General features: G+C 41.9%; 1 protein-coding gene across 2 annotated transcripts; it reads left to right on the forward strand.

The window, feature by feature from the left end:
* The first annotated feature begins 323 nt into the window (after positions 1–323).
* On the forward strand, positions 324–19,457 carry GCDH (glutaryl-CoA dehydrogenase). 2 transcript variants are annotated; one of them, XM_027850799.1, is made up of 11 exons: positions 324–398; positions 635–753; positions 3,856–3,999; positions 4,845–4,907; positions 11,008–11,178; positions 12,441–12,570; positions 12,795–13,011; positions 13,311–13,414; positions 13,792–13,917; positions 15,123–15,283; positions 18,835–19,457. In XM_027850799.1, the coding sequence occupies exons 2-11, from the start codon at positions 654–656 to the stop codon at positions 18,906–18,908; spliced, it is 1,290 nt and encodes a 429-aa protein (XP_027706600.1). In that variant the 5' UTR covers positions 324–398; positions 635–653; the 3' UTR covers positions 18,909–19,457. The 2 variants fall into 2 exon arrangements, with proteins under 2 accessions (XP_027706600.1, XP_027706601.1); XM_027850800.1 differs by lacking the exon at positions 324–398 and having other exon boundaries at positions 423–753.
* Positions 19,458–20,874: the final 1,417 nt, after the last annotated feature.

The raw sequence follows: 20,874 nt of genomic DNA on the forward strand, positions 1-20,874 counted from the left end.
TGCTCAGTTAGGGACAGGGTCCTTCCCACAAGAGGCAGAACCCGGTGGATCTGGGCATCCCACAGCACGCCCCACATCGGACCAATCAAAGAGAGAGTCAAATGTTTCCTATCTGGATGACCAATCAGAGCGGAGTTCTGCTCTCGGCCGCTGGCTCCCTCGCCACGCTAAACTTGTTAAAGAGGCATACTCAGTCCGCGGGCGCGGTTAGGCTTCACCAGGGTAAGAACAGGCATGACCAGTTTAAGAAGAGACAACCCCGCCCCTCTCGGGGAAGAGGCGCCTTCATTCGGACCAATGAAAGGGCTGAAGTGTGCCCCGCCTCCTTCTGGGTCTCTTGAACTCTCTAGAGGTCTTTGTTCGGTTCTGCACTGACCTCAGGGTCTTGGAGTGGGAAGGTGAGCCACGCTCGGATTCGGGGAGGTTTGGGGGGGGGCAGGGAAAGGAGGGGTCCAGGACGTTGGCAGGAAGCCCCGTCCCCTCGTCTTTCCCTGATACGACTGAACCGGCATTCCTGACCCGGACTCCAGGGCCCCTTCCCACCCCTCGGGCTTCCCCTCTGCGCAGTGGACTCTTTCTAGGACCGAGTCTCGGGGCGGGAGACGTGGACCCTGAGCTCCTCCTCCTCCTCCAGGCAGCCTGGCCTCCTCCCCATGGCGCTGAAGGGTGTCTCCGCGTGGCGGCTCCTGAGCCGAATCCACAGCCCAATCCTGGACTTGGTGAGAAGCCGAGCCACCCAGGCCGCGACCCTGGGTGAGTAGGGGCGCGGGAAGGTCGGAGAGTTGGAGCTAGAAGGATGCTTAAGAGATCACCTAGGTCATACCTCTCGTTTTACAGATGAGTAAACTGAGGCCCAGGGAGGGAAAGGTACTTGCTCAGGGTCAGTTATTAACAAGGCATGGATTCTCTCTCCAAGTTCGGTATCCATCCCACTCCATCCCGCTGACTCTGGGATCCAGCTGTCCCTTGTCTGCTACAAATGACCCCTTCCCCTCTCCTCCAGGACACTTTTTCTTTCTGTGAGAGGTCCTAGGGGACCCACACTAGGCTTGGCTGCCAAGGAAGGCAATGGGATATTCCAAGGAACACTGGACTTAGAATCAGGGCATCTAGATTCAAATTCTGATTATGCTGCTTACTAGCTGTGTGATCTTGACATTACTTGTATTCTCTGGCCTGTTTCCTCCTCTATAAAAATGAGATAAATATAAGTATATAGACTCCTATAAGGCATAAACAATCTCACTTCGATCTTGGTATTATTCCCCAGTGTCCAGCACAGGTTCTGGTAAATAGTGGGTTCTTAATGCATGTTAGTCTGAGAGGATAAGAGACTTCCTTTGTTGGGACTGCAACGATGTCTTCCTACGGAACTGTAGACTTGCCCCTTGGTGTCTTTTGGAGAATGGCTTAGTCCTTTGAGCTGGCTTATGTAAAGGATGGGGTGGGAGCAGGGAAGTACTCATGGATTTTATAGGCCAACATAAAAGGGTGGCTCTTCCCAAAACAGTCCACTGGAATGAAAGCTAACTAATTTATCATCCTATGAAACTTGACTTACCAAAGAGTGTGTCCAAAGGAAGATACAATACAAATCCTAGCAAAGACCAAAAAATTCTTGCTCATCGAAGTGATAGGGGCAACCTCCCTGATCAATCCCTGCCCCCACATATATTCTATGGAATGGACTCTCTAAGTCAGAGGTTCTTAACCTGGTGTCCAGCAGGTAGATTTCAGGGGGCCTGTTGACTTGGATGGGAAAAAAATATATTTTTATTTTCACTAGACTTTAACTAAAAATATAGCATTTCCTTCAACTATTTAAAAACATTCTGAGGGGCAGCCAGGTAGCATAGTGGATAGAGCACCAGCTCTGGAGTCAGGAGGACCTTGGTTCAAATCCGGAGTCTGACACATAATGCTCATTAGCTGTGTGACTCTGGGCAAGTTACTTAATCCCATTGCCCTCACCAAATAATAATAATAATAATAAATAAATAAAAATTAGGAGACTCCTCTGATTTAAAAAAAAAATTCTGAACAAGGGTTACAGGCTTTAGCAGATTGCCAAAGAGATCCATGACACAAAAATGGTTAAGAATCCCTGCTCTGAGATCCCTTTTAGCTCTGATGTTTCAGGCTTTCTCCCTTCTTCTTCTTCTTCCTCCTCCTCCTCCTCCTCTTCTTCTTCTTCTCTCTCTCTCTCCCCTTCCCTCCATCTCCCCATCTCTCCCTCTCTTCCTCTTTCCCTCTCTCTCCCTCTCTCTCTCCCATTCCTCTCCCCTTCCCTCCCTCCTCCTTCTTGTCTCTCTCCCTCTCCCATCCTCCTCCTCCTCCTTGTCTCTCCCACCCTCTGCCTTCTCTTTCTTTCTTCTTCTTTCTCTTTCTCTCTCTCTCTCCCTCTCCTCCTTCCTCCTTCCTTCTCCTCTCTTTTTCTCTCTTCTTCACATTCTTCTGTATGGATTTGCACCTGTCACTTCTTTTTTTAGAAATGGTTGGTCCTGAGCACAGTCTTGAATTGAATTCCAGGCCACCCACCATCCAGCAACACCCTTACCTTTCTCATTTGATTTACTGCCCACCAAACACCCTGGACCATATTCTTTCCAAACACCTTGGCACTCCTTTATCCAGACTATTCAAGATGCTTGGACCTCCTTCCTTCCCCTTCTTAACCAGTTAAATTCCAACTTGTTCTTTAAAGCCTAGTTCAAACTCCATCCCACCTTAGACGTTTACTGTCTCTATGACTCCGGGCTCGGTGTCCTCTTCTGGAAAATCAGAGGATTGGACTCCGTGGCTAATAAGGTCTCTTGAATCTATGATCTCTAGGAAGCTTTTCCCAATCTCAGCTCCCTACCTTCATGAAGCACCTACTAAGCACTTAGCACCTGCTATGTGCCAGGCACTGTGCTAGATGCTGGGGGTATAAATAAAATAGTAAAACAAATAGCTTACATTCTCCTCGAGAAGACAACACGTAACACATATGCAAAGCGGTTAGAAATACATTGTAACTTTGGGAGAGGAAACAGTAGCAGCTGTGGGAGGGGGAATCAGGAAAGGTCTCGTGCAGAAGGTGGCACTAGACAAAAACCAGTGATTGCGAGAGGCTGGGATGAGACTAAGCCTTGGGGACAGGCAGTGGCATGGAGAAGGGAAGAAGGGTAGAGCATTGTGTCTGAGGGAACCACTATGTCTGGATGTCGAGCATGATGGGGAGTATTGTGTTGTTACAAAAGGGTAGAAAGGTAGGCTGGGGCCAGGGTATGAGAGCTTTATAATCAATCAGTAAATATTGTGTGCATACTATGTTCCAGGCACTGGGGATACAAAAAAAAAAACAAAACCAGTCCCTGCCCTCAAGGAGCTCACAATGTTGGGGAAGTTTATTTGTGATTCTAGAGATGATAGGTAGCCAGTCCCCTGCCTCATCTCTCACCCACTAGCCTGTCCAGTCCCCTGCCCCAGCTCTCACCCACTAGCCTCGGCTCTAGTCAGATGTCCAATCCTAACTGAAGCTTCACTGAATGTATGGGGTGGGAGAGTAGGAGGGAGAATCTGCATGAATAACAGTGGCTGTAAACCATTCAAGGTTTACAAAACTCTTGCACAGTGAAAAACAACTCTGACAGAGAAGTCCTACGAGGATTATTATCCGCATTTCACAGATGGAGAAACTGAGGCTCAGGGAGGAAAACCTGGTTTGTCCAGGGTAGTACTTCAGGAGGTATTGCAATCCAGAGACAAAGCAGGGTCTTTATTCACTCGGAGTAGAACTTAGCTGGAGGTGGGTTGAGCAATGAGCCGTTTTGCTCCCCTTATCCCTGAGTCCTCCTGTCCTTGCCCCTTCAGCTTCCCGCTCCAGCTTCAACTGGCAGGACCCACTTCTTCTGGAAGCACAACTGACACCTGAAGAGATCCTGACCCGAGATACTTTCCGAGCCTACTGCCAGGAAAAGCTGATGCCTCGGGTCCTCCTGGATAATCGGAATGAAGGTATTGGTTTTGGGTGAGAGTAAAGTCTCAAAGTAGAGTGACTTCCCTTTAACCCCAAAGGATTCCCTGTTGTCTCCAGTAGCAAACAGGAATGGAGGCTATGAGAAATGAATATTTCTTTCTTATATTTAATAGCTAATTATTATATTAGGACCAAGATGTCCCTCCTTTTCTATTTCCTCATCCAGAAACCAACTAGTGTGAGAAATCTCTCTTAGAAATTTACACCCCCCCCCCCCCAAAAAAAAGAAAGAAAAAAAGAAATTTATCCAGGCCAAGATCTAATCAAACAGCAAAAGAAATTCTAAGTTTGGGCTAATAGGTATATTCATTGTGTTTGTTCAGGGGAAATGTTGATATGGGGAAATGTTGATGTGGTGATATGGAAATTGATGTCTCTTTGACCAAGATTTGAGTGACTCAAATCATGTACCCCAAGATAACCCACTTCCCATTTTATTAACCATTCAGAGTTGAGTAGGCATCCCTCAGGAACACCTCTTCAAAAGGCATATAAACTGTGATCCCACCGCCATTAAGGGTCCTTAGTCTAGGAGAGACAGCAACCACCCTTTTATTAATAACCTGCTGGCCTTACTAATAAAATGATTAAATTACCCAGAAACTGTCTCTTGAACATTTTTAATTGTCACAAGTCCCTGTGGGGATTTGAAATAGGCTAAGTAAAGGGCAGAAAGCCTGGAGACTTTGTCTTTGTCCCATAGGCCTTGGGGGATCCCTGGAGACAAGATTGGAATCTCTCCTTAGGACTAGGGAAAGAGGATGGACTGAAATTGGGTCTCAGGTTTGTCCAAACATTTAAGAACTGTGTCTTATTCTTATAGTGTTTCACCGGGAGATCATTTCAGAGATGGGAGAACTGGGTGTGCTAGGCTGCACCATTAAAGGTAGGTACAACATGTTCTAGCTTTCTTCTTTTTTCTTTTTTGACCCTGCCTGTGACATTGGGATTCTGGATTATAGCCTCTAGGACAGAGTTTGGGTCTCTAGTTTGGTTATACAATCAACAATGGACAAGTATTTCTTAAGTATTTACTATATGCCGGTGTCAGGTTGAAATGAACCTACTTAGAGACAATCCTTGAAATAATTGAAAATTTATTGAAAAGAGGAAAATAGTAGTATCCAGAGAAGATGCATATAGGCATTCTGCAGGAAACTAAGAAGAAAATCAACAACAGCGTTCTTTTTTGTGCAAGTAACAAAATGGTAGCTTTTATAAGTATTAAAATAACTCATACATAATACAGCTATGTATGAAAACTTATTTTTCAGAACTGTCGTTCAGTTGTTTCTCCATTGGTAATTTTATCAGGACTTAGATGCATTAGTAACATTGGCAGAACATTGGCAGAACAGTGTTTTGGTTTAGTTCAAGTATGTGTACCTATTCTTGGCAGGAGCTAAAGAATTTTAAGTGACTATACCCTAATACTAGACCATGTTAGAGTTTAACCCTCAGTTATTTTTTGCAAACTCCACCTTTTGGTATTATTTTATAATACCACATTCTCAAAAAGTTCAAATTTTTTCAAGTCTTATTAACTTGCGATTATGCAATTCTTAAGCATTTTTATAACCAACAGCATTAATACTAACAAAATGAGGGGCAGCTCGGTGGTGCAGTGGATAGAGCACCGGTCCTGAAGTCAGGAGGACTTCAGTTCAAATCTGACCTCAGAACAAACACTCGACATTTACTAGCTGTGTGACCCTGGGCAAGTCACTTAACCCTAATTGCCTAAAAAAAAAACTACTAACAAAATGAATAATATTGCAAGATTGAATCAGGAAATTTAGAACAATATTCACTTTCAAGGAATATCTCTTAAAATATCCCATTCCTTTCCCTAACTCTAGAATGCAATTCAGATGGTGGACAATATTAAGAGTTTGGGTAAATACGTGCGCAACATTCCATTTAAACATTGGATTTCTTATTCTGTCATTTTAGGTTTAACTCTCTACATCATAAAATCATCTGTTTCTAGGAAACATTTTCCCTTGGAAATTCCATGTCAGCAGAATCTGTCCCAGACCACTGTCCACAAATTGTTCATTTTGGTCCATTCAAACTCAGTCAGTATATCTCTTAATCAGAAATTCAGTGTCTTTAACTGGGGTGTCGGTTGTTAACAGTACCTGGAATGAGCCTTGTTTTTAGGGCAGATTTGCAGAAGGGTTTCTTCCAGCACATTTACTTTCCAAATTCCAAGCCGCCTTAATGCTGCTTAAACCTACTAGTGATAAAACTTGGTATGATTTAGTAGGGCTTTACAAAATCCAGTCACATTGGCCTTTCAGTAATTAGTTCATGTGGTGAAAGCCAGTTCAAACCTTATGGAGTTAACCTAATAAACATCAGAGCTATAGGGAGAACATTGAATTTAGCTATTTGTAACTAATCTAAAAGTTTGGAGAGTTTCAGCCTTCACATATCATTTTTTCTTTCTGTCTTTACCTGGACCCTGTATGTGGTATGGATAAGGCTAGAGGAAGAATCTTAGAAAGGATCTGTGAAGACCTGTCTTTGTAAAATAAGCCTATCTGTCTCTTGATGTTGAGAGACAGAAAGAGAGACACAGAGAGAGAGACAGACAGACAAAGAGAGAGAGCACTCAAATAGGTAAAAAAAAATTTTTTTAAATTTTGGCAACTAATTAAAATAATTCTATGTGTAACAGTCTCAATCCATCTGGAGACCATATACACAATTGTTGTTCAGTCGTATTCAACTCTTTGTGACCACATATGGAGTTTTCTTGGCGATAAGTATAGAGTGGTTTGCCTTTCCTTTTCCAGTTAATAAAGGCAATTACTAAAACATATCCAAAGCTGTGTATATTTAGGCATTTGTATGGATAGGTACCTGTAGATATTCAAATGAAAGTGAAAGAAACTCAGTAGTTCCCTATTACCTTCAGGATAAAGTTTAAAATAAATCATTTAGGACCACCATCTTTACTTGGCCTTTTCCACTGTTTTTCACTTGCCCAGCAACTGAACTTCTAAGGTTACTGATACAATTACAGATGTCATGAGTCCTCTCAGTATATACTTTTACCCAGTGGAAAACATTTGAAACATATATATCTTAGTTCTCAAGTAGAAACAATCTAATCTTGCTGCTTTTCCTGAAGTAAAGTTTACTAATCCATTAAAAATTAAAACCTTTATAACTTTATCATATCATAGCTTTATCCTGTCCCCTTTTGAGAACATACATTTTCCCCATATCATTCAGTTAAGATATGATACTATACAGACATAATCTTATACATGAACATATAACTTTTAAGTCAGTGAGCAAAGAAATGGCAAACCTGAGAACTTTGAAGTCAACAATTGCTGTCAAAAATTCAGGACAGTAAAATCAAAGCAATGAGGTCTTGTTTTTTGCATTCCATTTTAGGAGATCAGAGATGCTTAATGATTGTAACATTATAATCTATTAAAAAATTTGCAGTTCTCTTGACATTTTCGTAGAAATTTATTCTGAAAAGAAGAAGGACATGGTTCTAACAGTATTATTACTGTTCCCTTAGGCCAAAGCCTAAAGTCATAAAGTAACCTATCTTAGTATACTAGGACAAAATTCCTTTAAGTCTACTTAATTTCAAGTAAAAGTCATAGATATCTTTTGGAAGAGCTAATCCTGCACCAGATTTTCACATTATTCACCGGGTGTCATAACCAGGCTCAGAATCAACTAGGTAGGAAATATTCCTGTTCAGAAGGGAAATACAGTGGAAAACCTGCTTCAAGAGGATCCTACTGTTACCTTCATCAGGCTTTCTTCTCAACCTTCCCAGTCATCTATATGCACTGGTAATATTTTCCAGGTGGATATATTAAGAAAATTTTCCTATAAATATATGCAGTATGTTTACTTTGATACTTTAAAAAAATATTTTCCATCTGGCATTTCCTTTGAGTGGTTCTTGGCATTTTCCCTTGAACTGTGGAGTACTGCCTTAACATCTGTCAAGTTATATCTGAGATCAAAACTCTGAGCAAATCAATTTACTGTTCCACCTCACATAGCAAGTTCCACTGCTTATAGGTTTGTTTGTTTTTTGTAAAAAGTATTTTATTTTTCCAATTACATGTAAAAATAGTTTTCAGCATTCATTTTTTAAAAGATTCTGAGTTCCAAATTTTCTCCTTTCTTTCCCCCTTCCATAAGATGGCAAGCAATCTGATATAGGTTGTACGTGTGCAATCATGTGAAACATATTTTCACATTAGTTTTGTTGTGAAAAAAGAAACAAAACAAAGGGAAAAAGCCATGAAAAACAAAAAAGTGAAAATAGTGTGCTTTGATCTGCAATCAGCCTCCATAGTTCTTTGTTTGGATGTGGATAGCATTATGTCCTAAATCTTTTGGAATTGTCTTGAATCATTGTTTTGTTGAGAAAACACTGCTTACAATTTAAAACAAGGTACAGTTGTTTTTCATGTGGCAATGAGTTAGTTAACAATAAAGAAGAACATTTATCTTCAGTGCTTATTAAGTACATACTTGGTTTTTCCAAAAGTGTTCACTCAACATCTTTCTTTTCTAGTTTAATAAACACATCGTGGTATAAAGATCACCACCAGAGAAGGCTTAAAAACTGCAAAATCTGCTTGTTTTTTTCTTTCTCCACTTTTGGACTTCACTGGAGATAAAACTTTTAAATTGGTTTCAATTCTGTTTATGCTCTAACTGGTGAAATCATCTTCTTTCCTTACACTAGAACAATAAATCTTTCAATCTCAAGGGAAGAGAAAGAGTGATCTGTTGTTTGCATGTGCCTTAGTACTGAGTGGCTGCAACCCCAAACCCCACTAGAATCTTTAACCACAACTTGGAAATCTGCAGTAAATACATTTCCTTTCAGTTCACAATTTTGCATTTCTGTAAATTTCTGCAAAGGGGAAAGGATTGCCTTTCCTCTTAGTTCTTTTTTCTCTTTGCATTCTCATCCTGACTGGTATTGGGGAAATAAAGGTGAGATTATATCTTTTGAAAAGTTTGAAACTTTCAGCAGAAAAAAGTTCCCACTCTTTTCCTGCTTGTTCTTAAGACAGTAGGGTTTGTTTATAAATAGTTTGACCTAAAGAGTTGACAGTTTTTGAGTGTGGACTCCCCTTGCCACCCCATCCTTCTCATGGTAAAATAAATGGAAAGGTTTACTAAAATTGGATCCACCTAATACTGGAGGGGGTGCTGCAGCTCCTTTCAAGGTTAAAAAAAGGGCCTGTTCAGATTTTTCTTTCCCTTCTAAGGCATCAGAGGAATTATCATGCAGCTTCAGAATTAAAGCCTAACAGTTTCAGAAAAGATGGGAATCCACCATCTGTAGTAGGATACCAAACTTAGAAAGTGTTGCAGCAATTTTCATTAGGTGGAATCCTCACTCTTGGAATTGGTTTCACTTTGGGAGGGCCATACCTTCCTCTCTTTTGCAGAGAGAAAGTGTCCTATATATTTCACCTCTGTCAGGCAATACCATAGTTTGTCCAAAGACACTTTATGTCCTTGTAGAGCTAAGAACTTAAGCAAAGCAAGAGTTTCAATCTTATTTTGTTCTTCAGTTTTAGAAGCTATCAATAAATCATCTACATATTGAAAAGCATGACCTTTTGGTGAAATAAACAACTTTAAATTTTCCTGCGAGTTTCTAGAAAAGATAGTAGGGGAGTCACAGAACCCTTGGGGAATTCTTTGCCATGCATACTGAGATTCTCCATAAGTAAGTGCAAACAAGAATTTAGGTTCTTCATCTAATGGAATGGAAAAGAAACCAGAACGTGTTGTATCAATTACTGAAAAGAACCATGCGGTCAGAGGTGTAGAAATTATAATAATAGCGGGATTAGGAACAATAGGAATTGTAGAAATAACATGCTTATTTATAGCTCTTCAGTCTTGAACAAAGTGATATACTGACTGACCCTCTTTATCTAATTTTTCTTCTTTTCTTACCAGTAAGGTAGGAGTATTACATAGGGACTACCCATTTTTGATAACTTCTTATTTCTCTAAATCTTCTATTACTGGCTATATTCCTTCAACTTGAGCTTTAGACAAAAACTATTTCTTAGTGCTTGGTCATGGCTTATTTTTATAGTAACTAATGATAATTGGTTTATTTTATTGAGACCTTTTTGAAACACATGCTCTACCCGGTCTCTTTTTATCAGGCCAACATCATTATTGGAGTGGGCCCACAATACAGAATCAATTTCTTTAACTCAGGGTTCTTTTCCAACGTAAAGTGCAACTGCCACTTTCCCCCATCTCTCTCCTGAAACTGAAGGCATGTAGTAACCAGATCAGATGCCTTTTTTCCTGAGAGTTCCGTAAAAGAAACATAGCAGCATCCAGAGTATATGCATTTAGGCAGTCTGCAAGGGACTATGAAGAAGAATCTGAAACAGTGCTCTTTTTTAATACAGGTATCAAAGTAGTAACTTTTATAGGTATCTAAAAATAATTCGTTCATGATACAGTTATTTCTCAAAACTTATTTTTTTCAGAATTGTAATCTAGTTTCTTCATTGGGTGGTTTCTCAGGATTTAGGTACATCAACAATGTTGGCATATCATTGGCAGAACAATCTCTTAGGTTTGGTTCAAGTATATGCATCTATTCTTGGCCAGAGCAAAAGAATTTTAGGTGACTTTGCTCTAAAACCATACTATGTTACAATTTAACCCTCATTTATTCCTTTTACCAGGCACCAGGGATTGCTTTGCCCACAGCCTGCTTCCCCTCATGCTGGGACAGCAAAAGCTAACAGTGAAATTTGCTGGGAACAATGTAGATTTCAGCCTCTTTAAAAGTTGGGGGACTGGGGATTGGGTCTGAGCCACAGGGTATTCATCCCCAAGGACCAGCCTCTTGGTGATAGAATGACCTGGCTGAGTAACTGTTTTCCTCAAGAAGTCCCTGGGGTCTCTGGACGCAGCCTAATAGGTTGTTTTTTCTGTTCTCATAGGGTATGGCTGTGCTGGGACCTCATCTGTGGCCTATGGACTTCTGGCCCGGGAACTGGAGCGTGTAGACAGTGGCTACCGGTCAGCCATGAGCGTCCAGTCCTCCTTGGTCATGTACCCCATCTATGCCTATGGCTCTGAAGAGCAGCGGCAGAGGTTCCTGCCTCAACTGGGTGAGAGCAGTACACTTGGAATATGGGATTCTTCGCCCACCTTCCTGAGCCCACTGACCCTCCAAGGACCCCTTAGCCTCTTCTCTATTGACTGACTCTAACCCCTTCCTAGAGCTTTCTAACCTATTCAGGACTCCTGAGCTGTCTTCTCCCTTGGACCCTTGTGCTCCATTCCCAATGGACCAGCCTTGAGACACTTACCTCCCTTGCCATAAGTCTGCTGGAGAAAAGAAAACTTAGAGGGTGGAAGGAGAGCTGTCTTCAGATATATTAAGGGCTGTCACATGAAAGAGGAATTACATTCATTTTGATTTGCCCCAGAGGGCAGAACTGGGGTTGAAGGGTGGAAGACTATGAGAGGCAATTTTATATTTGATATCGGGAAAAACTTCCTAACAATCAGTGCTGTGCAGTGGGCTGCTCAGGGAGATAGCTGGTCTTTCTAGAGGTTCCTAGAGGTCTCCAGGCAAAGGTTGGATGACTCCTTGTTGGGTGTATCATAGAAGGCTTCCTATTCAGGTTTAGGTGAGTCTAGATGACCTCGGAGGTTTCTTCTAGCTCTGGTTCTGATTCTACCCCCTCTTCAAGGACCCGAGTCCCTTCCCAACTGACCTTCTTAAGACTCCCTTCCCTGGGACCTTTGGATAAAAAGTAACCTCCTCTAGTGAAAAGAACATTAACTTTGGAGTTAATTGATCTGGATTCTGTTCCTGGCGAATTGACTTTGGACAAATCGCTTAATCTCTCAGGGCTTCAGTTTTCCCATCTACAGAATGAAGGGGTTGAATTAGATGATTTCCAAGGTCCCTCTCAGTTCCACCAATTCCTTGAGTCTATGAGACCTGTGACCTCCCTCCCTGAGTCTACTAATTTTCCTGTGATTCCTCTCTATCTCATGTCCTTCCCACCATCTGGTTTGGGACTTCAGACAAATTTTCCTGAGCCTGCTGACCCACCAGGGAATCCTTAACCCACTTGCCAGTGATATACCCTAAAACTTGACCCAAGTTTCCAAGTCTGCCCTCTAATGACTCCCTTCCTGGGACCCCTAAGCATCCTCCATACTAATCCCCCTCGATATCAACCCTACTGATTCTTATTCCCACCACCAGGCCCCTCAGGGTTATTGAATGTCATTAGTGCCTGTTAGGGCTTTGCAAGTTCCAAGAGCCATGGAGATGCCTGTGGAGTGGGAATTACAGGGACGTGGTCTGGGGGGAAGGGGAGAAATTCCTCGCTCTGACTATGGGTTTGGTTGACAGCAAAGGGGGAAATCCTGGGCTGCTTTGGGTTATCAGAGCCCAATCATGGAAGTGACCCAGGTAATATGGAGACTAAGGCCCGCTACAATGCAGCCAGCAAGACCTACACCCTGAGCGGCTCCAAGACCTGGTAAGGGGGTGAGGGCAGGGGCTCTCTCCTGGCTCATATGCTTATTGACAGTGGCTGTAGAATGAGAGGGTTGTATTACTAAGATAATGATCTCAGATCCCTTCTGGCTTCAAATCCTTATCATTCCACAAAGGCTTGAAGAACAGGGTGGGTGGCTCTTTGGTGGTGGAGAACTTATTGGAGAAGGTGGTCTCTCCAAAGCTATTCCCTGTATCTTCCCTTAGGATCACTAATTCACCTGTGGCTGACCTGTTTGTGATCTGGGCTGTGTGTGAGGATGGTAAGATTCGGGGCTTCCTGTTAGAGAAAGGGATGCATGGGTTGTCAGCTCCCAGGATCAAAGGCAAGTTTTCACTTCGGACCTCAGTCACAGGAATGGTCCTCATGGATGACGTGGAAGTGCCAGAACAGAACCTGCTGCCCAATGCGTCTGGCCTTTCTGTGAGTGACACCAGGGTCAGAACACACCCAGGTGTAAAGGGGGGAGAGGGGGAGGGAGGTTAGGGGTAACAAGTATCCCCAGGCCCTGAAAATGGGAGCTAGGATAATCAAGAGAGATTCAAGGGGTTTGGCAGGAGTCATTAAAAAAAAAGCACTGGGTTTGAGTTCAAATCCTGACACTTCCACTTACTGCTTGACATTGGCCAAGTCATTTAGATGATCTTTTAGGTCCTTTCTAGTAGTTCCCTAGGTAAGGATGCTCCCAGTAAGCCTGCCCAGCCCCTTCCCTCTTTCCACAGGGCCCCTTTGGGTGTCTGAACAGAGCTCGATTTGGCATTGCTTGGGGGGCACTGGGTGCTGCAGAGTTCTGTCTGCACACAGCTCGGCAGTACACCCTAGACAGGTAACTAGAACCCAGACCTTTCTTCTCCCTTCCCCCTCCTTTCTTCACCCTGGGTGCTACCTAAGGTAGGCCCCAAAGTATAGTCTAATCAAGGCAAGTTTCTTGGAGGGGGTGGGATCTGGTTTTGGAAGAAGCGGAAGGGCATTAGAGTGGCATGAATGAGCCTAGTCTGGAGTGAGGGGAGACCATGCCCAATGCTGGAGGGGGTGGGAGTGAAGAAGGACAGTAGGTCAGATATTGCAGAGATGTATCTATCATCTTGCCTCCAAGTTTTCCATGACTCCTTTAGCCCCTGTTTCCAGCTGTCCAAGACCTGGGGTCTTTTCTGCCCTCTATAATTGTTCTGTTTTTCCTTCTTCTCCCCTTTGTATATCCAGGAAGCAGTTTGGGTTCCCATTGGCTAAAAACCAGCTTATCCAGAAGAAACTGGCTGATATGCTCACAGAGATCACCCTGGGCCTGCATGCATGCCTACAGCTTGGGCGATTGAAAGACCAGGACAAGTATGGGGCTCAGACCAAGGCTGGATTAAGGGATGTCTGGGTAGAGGCTGGCTGCTCCAGGGCTAACTAGATCCACCAGGCAGAGCTCTTCAGGGAGCACAGTAGGTGAGGGAGAAGAGGTGATGCCAGTATATTCATGAAGCACTCATATACATTCAGCCAGTACATAAGCCCCACCTGGCCCTTGCAACAACCCACACATCCCTCCGTTCAACTCCATATTGCCCTCCTAGGATATCCCCTCTTCTCTTCCTTCAGTTCAATTCAAGAAACAGTTTTTAAGCCTGTGCAAGACACTGGAGGTAAAAAGACAAAAATGAAATAGTTGCTGTCCCCAAAGTTTTCCTCATGTTCACTGGCAAATACAAAGTATCTGTAAGGTAATACAGAGTAATTTCAAGAGGAAGAGAGCATTCATACCTCAGGAGGATCAGGAAAGGTCATATAAGATGACGTACTCAAGCCCACAGCTAGAGGCTCCAAGAGGGTAGTGTGTTTTCAACTAGATTTCTAGGTGAGCTTCATAAAAATGCATCGAGGAAATATGGACATGCTTTGTGTGTTAGTGACTTGCCCCAAGGGTAACGAACCCCTGTGGTCAGTTTTTCATAAGATCTTGATGGCAAATTATTATGTAATGAAAAGAATTTTTTTTTTAAATCTTGCTCCAAATTATCATTTATATAAATTCAAATTTTCTGAAATTGAATTTGCTTAACATGAAGGACACCTGTGCACAAACAACTCATTTCCTAGGATCACAGGCTTTAGAACTAAAAGAGACCTTAGAAATCACTGGGTCTAATCCCCTCATTTTCTGTATGAGGAATTCAATTCACCAGGTATTCCCAGAGAACTTGTTGTCCAAGGCCCCATGCTTAGCACTGATTCTGGCTTGAGGCAGCTGAGCGGGGAGTAGCCCAAATCATTGTAATGTGAAACATGACATGAACGTAACCATAGGAGAGGCACCACTGTGGGGATTCAGTGAAGGAGGAAATCACTTCTAGCTGGGGAGGGAAAAGAAGGCTTCATGAAAGAGGCAGCCCCTGATATCAAAGGATGGATAAGATTTTAACAGGTGGAGATGAGAGTCAGGGCAAAGTTTGTATTTAATTCAGGAGATTGTGGGAAGCCATGGAAGGTGTCAGAGTTTCTCCACCAATCTAATCAATATCTGGGGGGTGTGTGTCTGTGTCTTCTAGAGTGACCCCGGAAATGATTTCATTGCTGAAGAGGAATAGTTGTGGCAAAGCCCTTGATATTGCCAGACAGGCCCGTGACATGCTTGGTGGGAATGGGATTTGTGATGAGTATCATGTGATCCGGCACGTCATGAACCTGGAAGCTGTAAACACTTATGAAGGTGAGGATGTGCAGAGCCACTCTAGATATGTCAGTGAAGTGGCAAGGGAAAGAGACATAGATTCCAGTCTTAGCTCTGCTTCAGACCTTGGGCAAGTCACTGTCATCCTTTGATCTGTAAAATCATTGTGATCATCCTTACACTTGATTAGGGTTATTGTGAGGATCAAATAAGATATTATCCAGCAAGCACTTTGTAATTGTAGGGGCAGCTAGATGGCACAGTGGATAGAGTACTGGGCCTGGAGTCAGGAGGACCTGAGTTCAAATTCAGCCTCAGACACATGATACTCACTAGCTGTGTGACTCTGGGCAAGTCACTTAACCCTAAATGCCTCGCAAAAAAAGAAAAAAAGTAATTGTAAAGTGATGTATAAATGTCAGCTATTATTATTAATGTCTTCATCTATAGATCTGTCTATTGATAGATATCTGGCCCTAGTCTCTTTCCTGAACTGTATCACTAAATGCCATCTGGATGTACCAAAGGCATCTCAGATTCCAAAGTAGAATTCATTCCTTTCCCCTCAAAATCCCTTCCTCCAAACTTCTCTCATTCTATTTAGTGCACCACCATCTTAGTCACCCAGGTTTGCAATCATGGTGTTTTTTTTTTTTAAGTGTATGATAAATTAAATTTGTCAGCTTTCAAAACCGTCCTGCTTGTTTGCATTAACTTCTCAACTTCTTTCTGTTCTCATCTGTGCATTTTAAAAAATTCTTCAATGACCCTTTCTTTTCTTCTTTTTTTTTGATCCTATCATTAGTTCCCCTCTCCCCTTCAAATCTCCCCCCCCCAAAAAAAGAAAAACTCAATCCATGTAGCAAATAAGCATTGTTGAGAAAAACAAATCCACATATGCTATGTCCAAAAATGTGTGTTTCATTCTGTACCTTGATTCCTTTACTCTGCATCAGTTCATGCAAGTCTTTTCAGGTTTTTCTGAAATTGTTCCTTTCATTATTTCTAAAGGCATAATAATGTTCTGTCATATTTATACGTGGGGCAGTTAGGTGGCACAGTGGATTGAACGCTGGGCCTGGAGTAAGATCTGGCCTCAAACACTTATTAGTTATATGACCCTGACCAAGTCACTTAACCCTGTTTGCCTCGGTTTCCTCATCTCTAAAATGCTGGAGAAGGAAATAGCAAACCACTCTACTACCTTTACCAAGAAAACCCCAAATGGGAGTCTGACTCCAAAAAGGAGTCGGACAGGACTTAAATGACTGAACAACGATAACATAGCCATTCCTAATTGATATATCCTCCCCCTTTGTTTCCAGTTCTTTGCTTTGACAAAAAGAGCTGCTATATTTTTCTACTTTTGTGTATTTTTCCTATTTCTTTGACATCTCTGATGTATAGGTCTTGTACTGTTATCATTGGGTAGTGCTTGTACATGACATTCCATCTCCAGCCTCTGTGACTTCATAGGTGGTCTCCAATCTCTACCACTCGCTACCTCTCACCTCTGTCTCTCAGAATTCCTAGATTCATTCCTTCAAAGAACATGTCAGGTGCTGCCTCCTCCATGAGTCTCTTGATGCTTCTCCTTCAAGTTATTAATACTCTTTCTAAAAATTCCTTTGAAATACTTTACATTTATTTTGGGATCATACCTTTGTGTCCACATACACGATAGAGTACAGGCTCTTTGAGGTCTTGGAATATTTCTTTTTTGGTTTTCATATCCTGAATGCCTAGCACAGTGCCTTGCACGTAGTAAGCATTTGATAAATGTTTATTGAATTGGACAATGGGATGTTTAGGATATGAGTGGAATATTTTAAAACTGAACTTTTCATAATTGTCCCCTCTGGTCTATTTCCCATGGGCTGGTATCCCATAAGGCTTTTTTACAGAATTCTAGAGCTGGAAGGGGCCTTTGAGATCATCTGGTCCAACCTTCCCATTTTACAGAAAGGGAAGATGAAGCCCAAAAGGGGGAAATGAGTTACCTAAAGTTACAGTGATTCATGGGCATACCTGGGACAAGATCCAAATCACTAGAATCCCCAAGCTTTAACTTGGGGAGCTTAATTGAGGAGAAGCCCAGGTGTAATATGTAGTGTTTCCTTTTCCTTATTGCTATTAGGAATAAGCTCCAGCACTTTTTTTAAACAGTGTTTTATTTTTTCCAATTACATGGAAAGCTAGTTTTCAACATTCATTTTTTTTATAAGATTTTGAGTTCCAGAATTTTTCTCCCTTTCTCCTATCCCCCTCCCCAAGATGGCAAGCAATCTGATATAGGTTATATGTGTGCAATCATATAAATATATTTCTACATTATTCATGTTGTAACAGAAGAAACAAAACGAGGGAAAAGACACAAAACAAACAAACCCCCCAAAAAAGTGAAATGCTTCAATCTGCATTCAGACTCCATAGTTCTTTCTCTGGATGTGGATAGCATTTTCCATCATGAGTCTTTTGGAATTGTCTTAGATCATTGTATTGCTGCGAAGAATTAAGTCTGTCATAGTTGATCATCGAACAGTGTTGCTGTTACTGTGTACAATGAGCTCCTGGTTCTGCTCACTTCACTCTGTATCAGTTCATGTCAGTCTTTCCAGGTTTTTCTGAAGTCTGCCTGCTCGTCATTTCTTATAGCACAATAGTATTCCATTGCATTCATATACCACAACTTGTTCAGCCATATCCCAACTGATGAGCATCCCCTCAATTTCCAATTCTTTGTCACCACAAAAAGAATTGCTATAAATATTTTTGTACATGTAGGTCCTTTCCCCTTTTTTATGATCTCTTTGAGATACAGACTTAGTAGTGATATTGCTGGATCAAAGGGTATGCACAGTTTGATTGCCCTTTGGGCATAGTTCCAAATTGCTCTCCAGAATGGTTGGATCAGTTCACAACTCCACCCAACAATGCCTTAGTGACCCAATTTTCCCACATTTATCATTTTCCCTTTCTGTCATATTAGCCAATCTGATAGGTGTGAGGTGATAGCTCAGAGTTGTTTTAATTTGCATTTCTCTAGCCAATAGTGATTTAGAGCATTTTTGTCAAATGACTATAGATAGCTTTAATTTCTTCAGGCCCAGGACTTTTATGGTAGAAAAGCCAACTCTTCTGGCCTTGGGCCTGTCAGGGCAGGAAGGTGTGGTTGTTGTCTGGGTTCATGTGCTGCCTGAGGCTAGTTCACTAAGGTTAAGGCATCCAGGTAAGGCTTAATAGGACACCAGATGTGATGTGCATGCAAGCCTACCAGAAGCAAGTGAGTTTACCCATCAAATGGTTTGAAAAGCTCTACAAAAGTCAGGGGCTGTGTTTAGATGTTATGAGCCTCTCTGCTTTCCACTGGCACCTATGCCCAAGTGATCAAAGGTAGGCTGACTTCTAGTCTTACTGGGCAGGGGGTATTAACTACAGCTTCTCCTCCCACCATGTGAGTTGGAGCCTTTGCAGCAAGGCATCAGAGATGCTGGTGAATATCAGAATAACAAAACTGGCAAAAGAGGGCTCTGTGTCCACTCTAAGGTCAGCTAAAAATAATCTCTTTCTCTCAATTCTCTTTTCTTTAGGTACTCACGACATCCATGCCCTGGTCCTCGGGAGAGCTATCACAGGAATTCAGGCATTCAGGGCTGGGAAGTGAACCTGTTTTACTTAAGGGTTGACAAACATCCTTCAGAAAGAGTCGTCATTTCATTGTGTCTGTATTGATTCCCCAGGTTGTATTAAGTCTGCTTTTCTGGGGAAGTGGCTGTTGCTTTCCTTTCTGGAAGGTGGAGAATGAGATTGAAGAAATTGATTTCTATACCTGAATGTGCCTTGTTTTAAAATCAGTTCTGTTGAAATGCCGAAAGAATGTGATTGTACAAGCAATAGCAGTCCCTTTCAACCCACCAACTATTATTAATTTTATATAACTTGGGAGATAAGTGGATTGGTTTTTTTTTTTAATCAGAGGGCAAGAGGAAGAAAAATGAATTTCAAAGTAGCTTCTATGAAGCTGCTTGATTTGTAACTGAATAACTAAGATCTCTCACCCAAACCCATAATGCTTCCCGGCTTACTAATGCCTCCTGACCCTGCTGATCACCCATTGATTTCCAGGGGTATCATTCAGTGTTCTGGACTTGGGAGCAGACTAGGAACAAGTCTACTTGTCCAAACAATAAAGATGACATGCTGCTGACCAAAAGTATGTCTATGCCTTTTTTTTCTGAGGAAGAGGTAAGGAAGTAGAGTTGCTAGAGAAATAGGAATATTGGGGGTCACTTTGTAAGACAGCTCACAATATTAACTAGTACCCATGTTTCTCCCAGGACACCCTAGCTGTGGTCTATGTCTTGTTCATTTGACAATTTGTGGAAGTTTTTAAAAATAAGAATATAAATTACTGAAGTTTCTCAAGCCTGATCTGTCCCAGTGTTTGAAAGGTGGAGGGTCAAATGGGACAGGGATGCTAGGAGGAGGACATTGTGGTGACTAGCAAATGTTCACAGTTCACAATTTACCCGAATATCCTTGCAAATGAGAGTTGAACCTACTTGTTTGTTTTGGTGAAGCAATCGGGGTTAAGTGACTTGCCCAGGGTCACACAGCTAGGGTTAAGTGTCTGAGGACGGATTTGAACTCAGGTTCTCCTGACTCCAAGGCCAGAGCTCTATCCACTGCACCACCTAGCTGCCCCTCAACCTACTTGTTTATGTGAGTTTTAACAACCATTCAATTTTGTACTTTCTGGTATAAGCTGTTTAAAGAGCAAATCATATCACGTGAAACAGCACAGATGAAGAGTGTTTATTGTAATATGTGCAATGTTTAATTTCATCTTAGCTTTGTTCTTATGCTCACTGCCTTACAACTCCTTTTTCAGGTGGTCTTCTTTTCCTGGGACATTGTCATATTTCAGGCTGCACACACAGGTCTTTGTACACAGTTTCCACAGTGTGGCAGACTTGTTTGAGCTCGACTTCTAAATTATTGATCTTCTCTATCTTCTCTGAGAACTCTTGTAGCTTCTCCTGAATAAGCTTGTTGTGATGATCATAAATCTGATACATCCTTTCTTCCAACTTCTCAACCAAATCTGACACCTTTGAAGGCAAAAGTTAAATAATCTTTAGGAATTAAACAGGAATAGAAATGAAATGTTTATTCTAAACAGGCCCTTTCAGTGTGTTTCTGCAACACTTTTCTCTTAGAGACAGTAAAAAGCTGCTCTCTCAAGATAATGGAGTAGAAAAAATACAAGCTACTTTTTATCTAAATTTTCAAAAAGGATGAGCCCTAAAACAAAGAATGAGCATTCTCTAAATGGTCAGACTTCTCTGGGTTTTACTCAAGCTCACAATGATGTTTAGCCTGGAAGGTGGGAGCTACTGCTGCTGAAGTTCAAATAGTAGGAATAAGAAACCTGGGTCTGAATGTTACCACCAGTTCTTTGGAGAGAGAATGATTCTGGTTTTGGCCTGTGGGAAAGAACACCAGAACACCTTAAAGAAAACTCTGTAGCAACTGGCCCCGCCCAGCAAACTTGTGCTTTTACTATCATCCAAGCAGTTTCTCAAAAGTCTGACACTTCTGGCTAGTTATTACTTTCTACCTTCATCTTG

This window comes from Vombatus ursinus, unplaced genomic scaffold (genome assembly GCF_900497805.2).
Source record: "Vombatus ursinus unplaced genomic scaffold, bare-nosed wombat genome assembly UNPS02009173.1, whole genome shotgun sequence".
NCBI lineage: Eukaryota > Metazoa > Chordata > Mammalia > Diprotodontia > Vombatidae > Vombatus > Vombatus ursinus.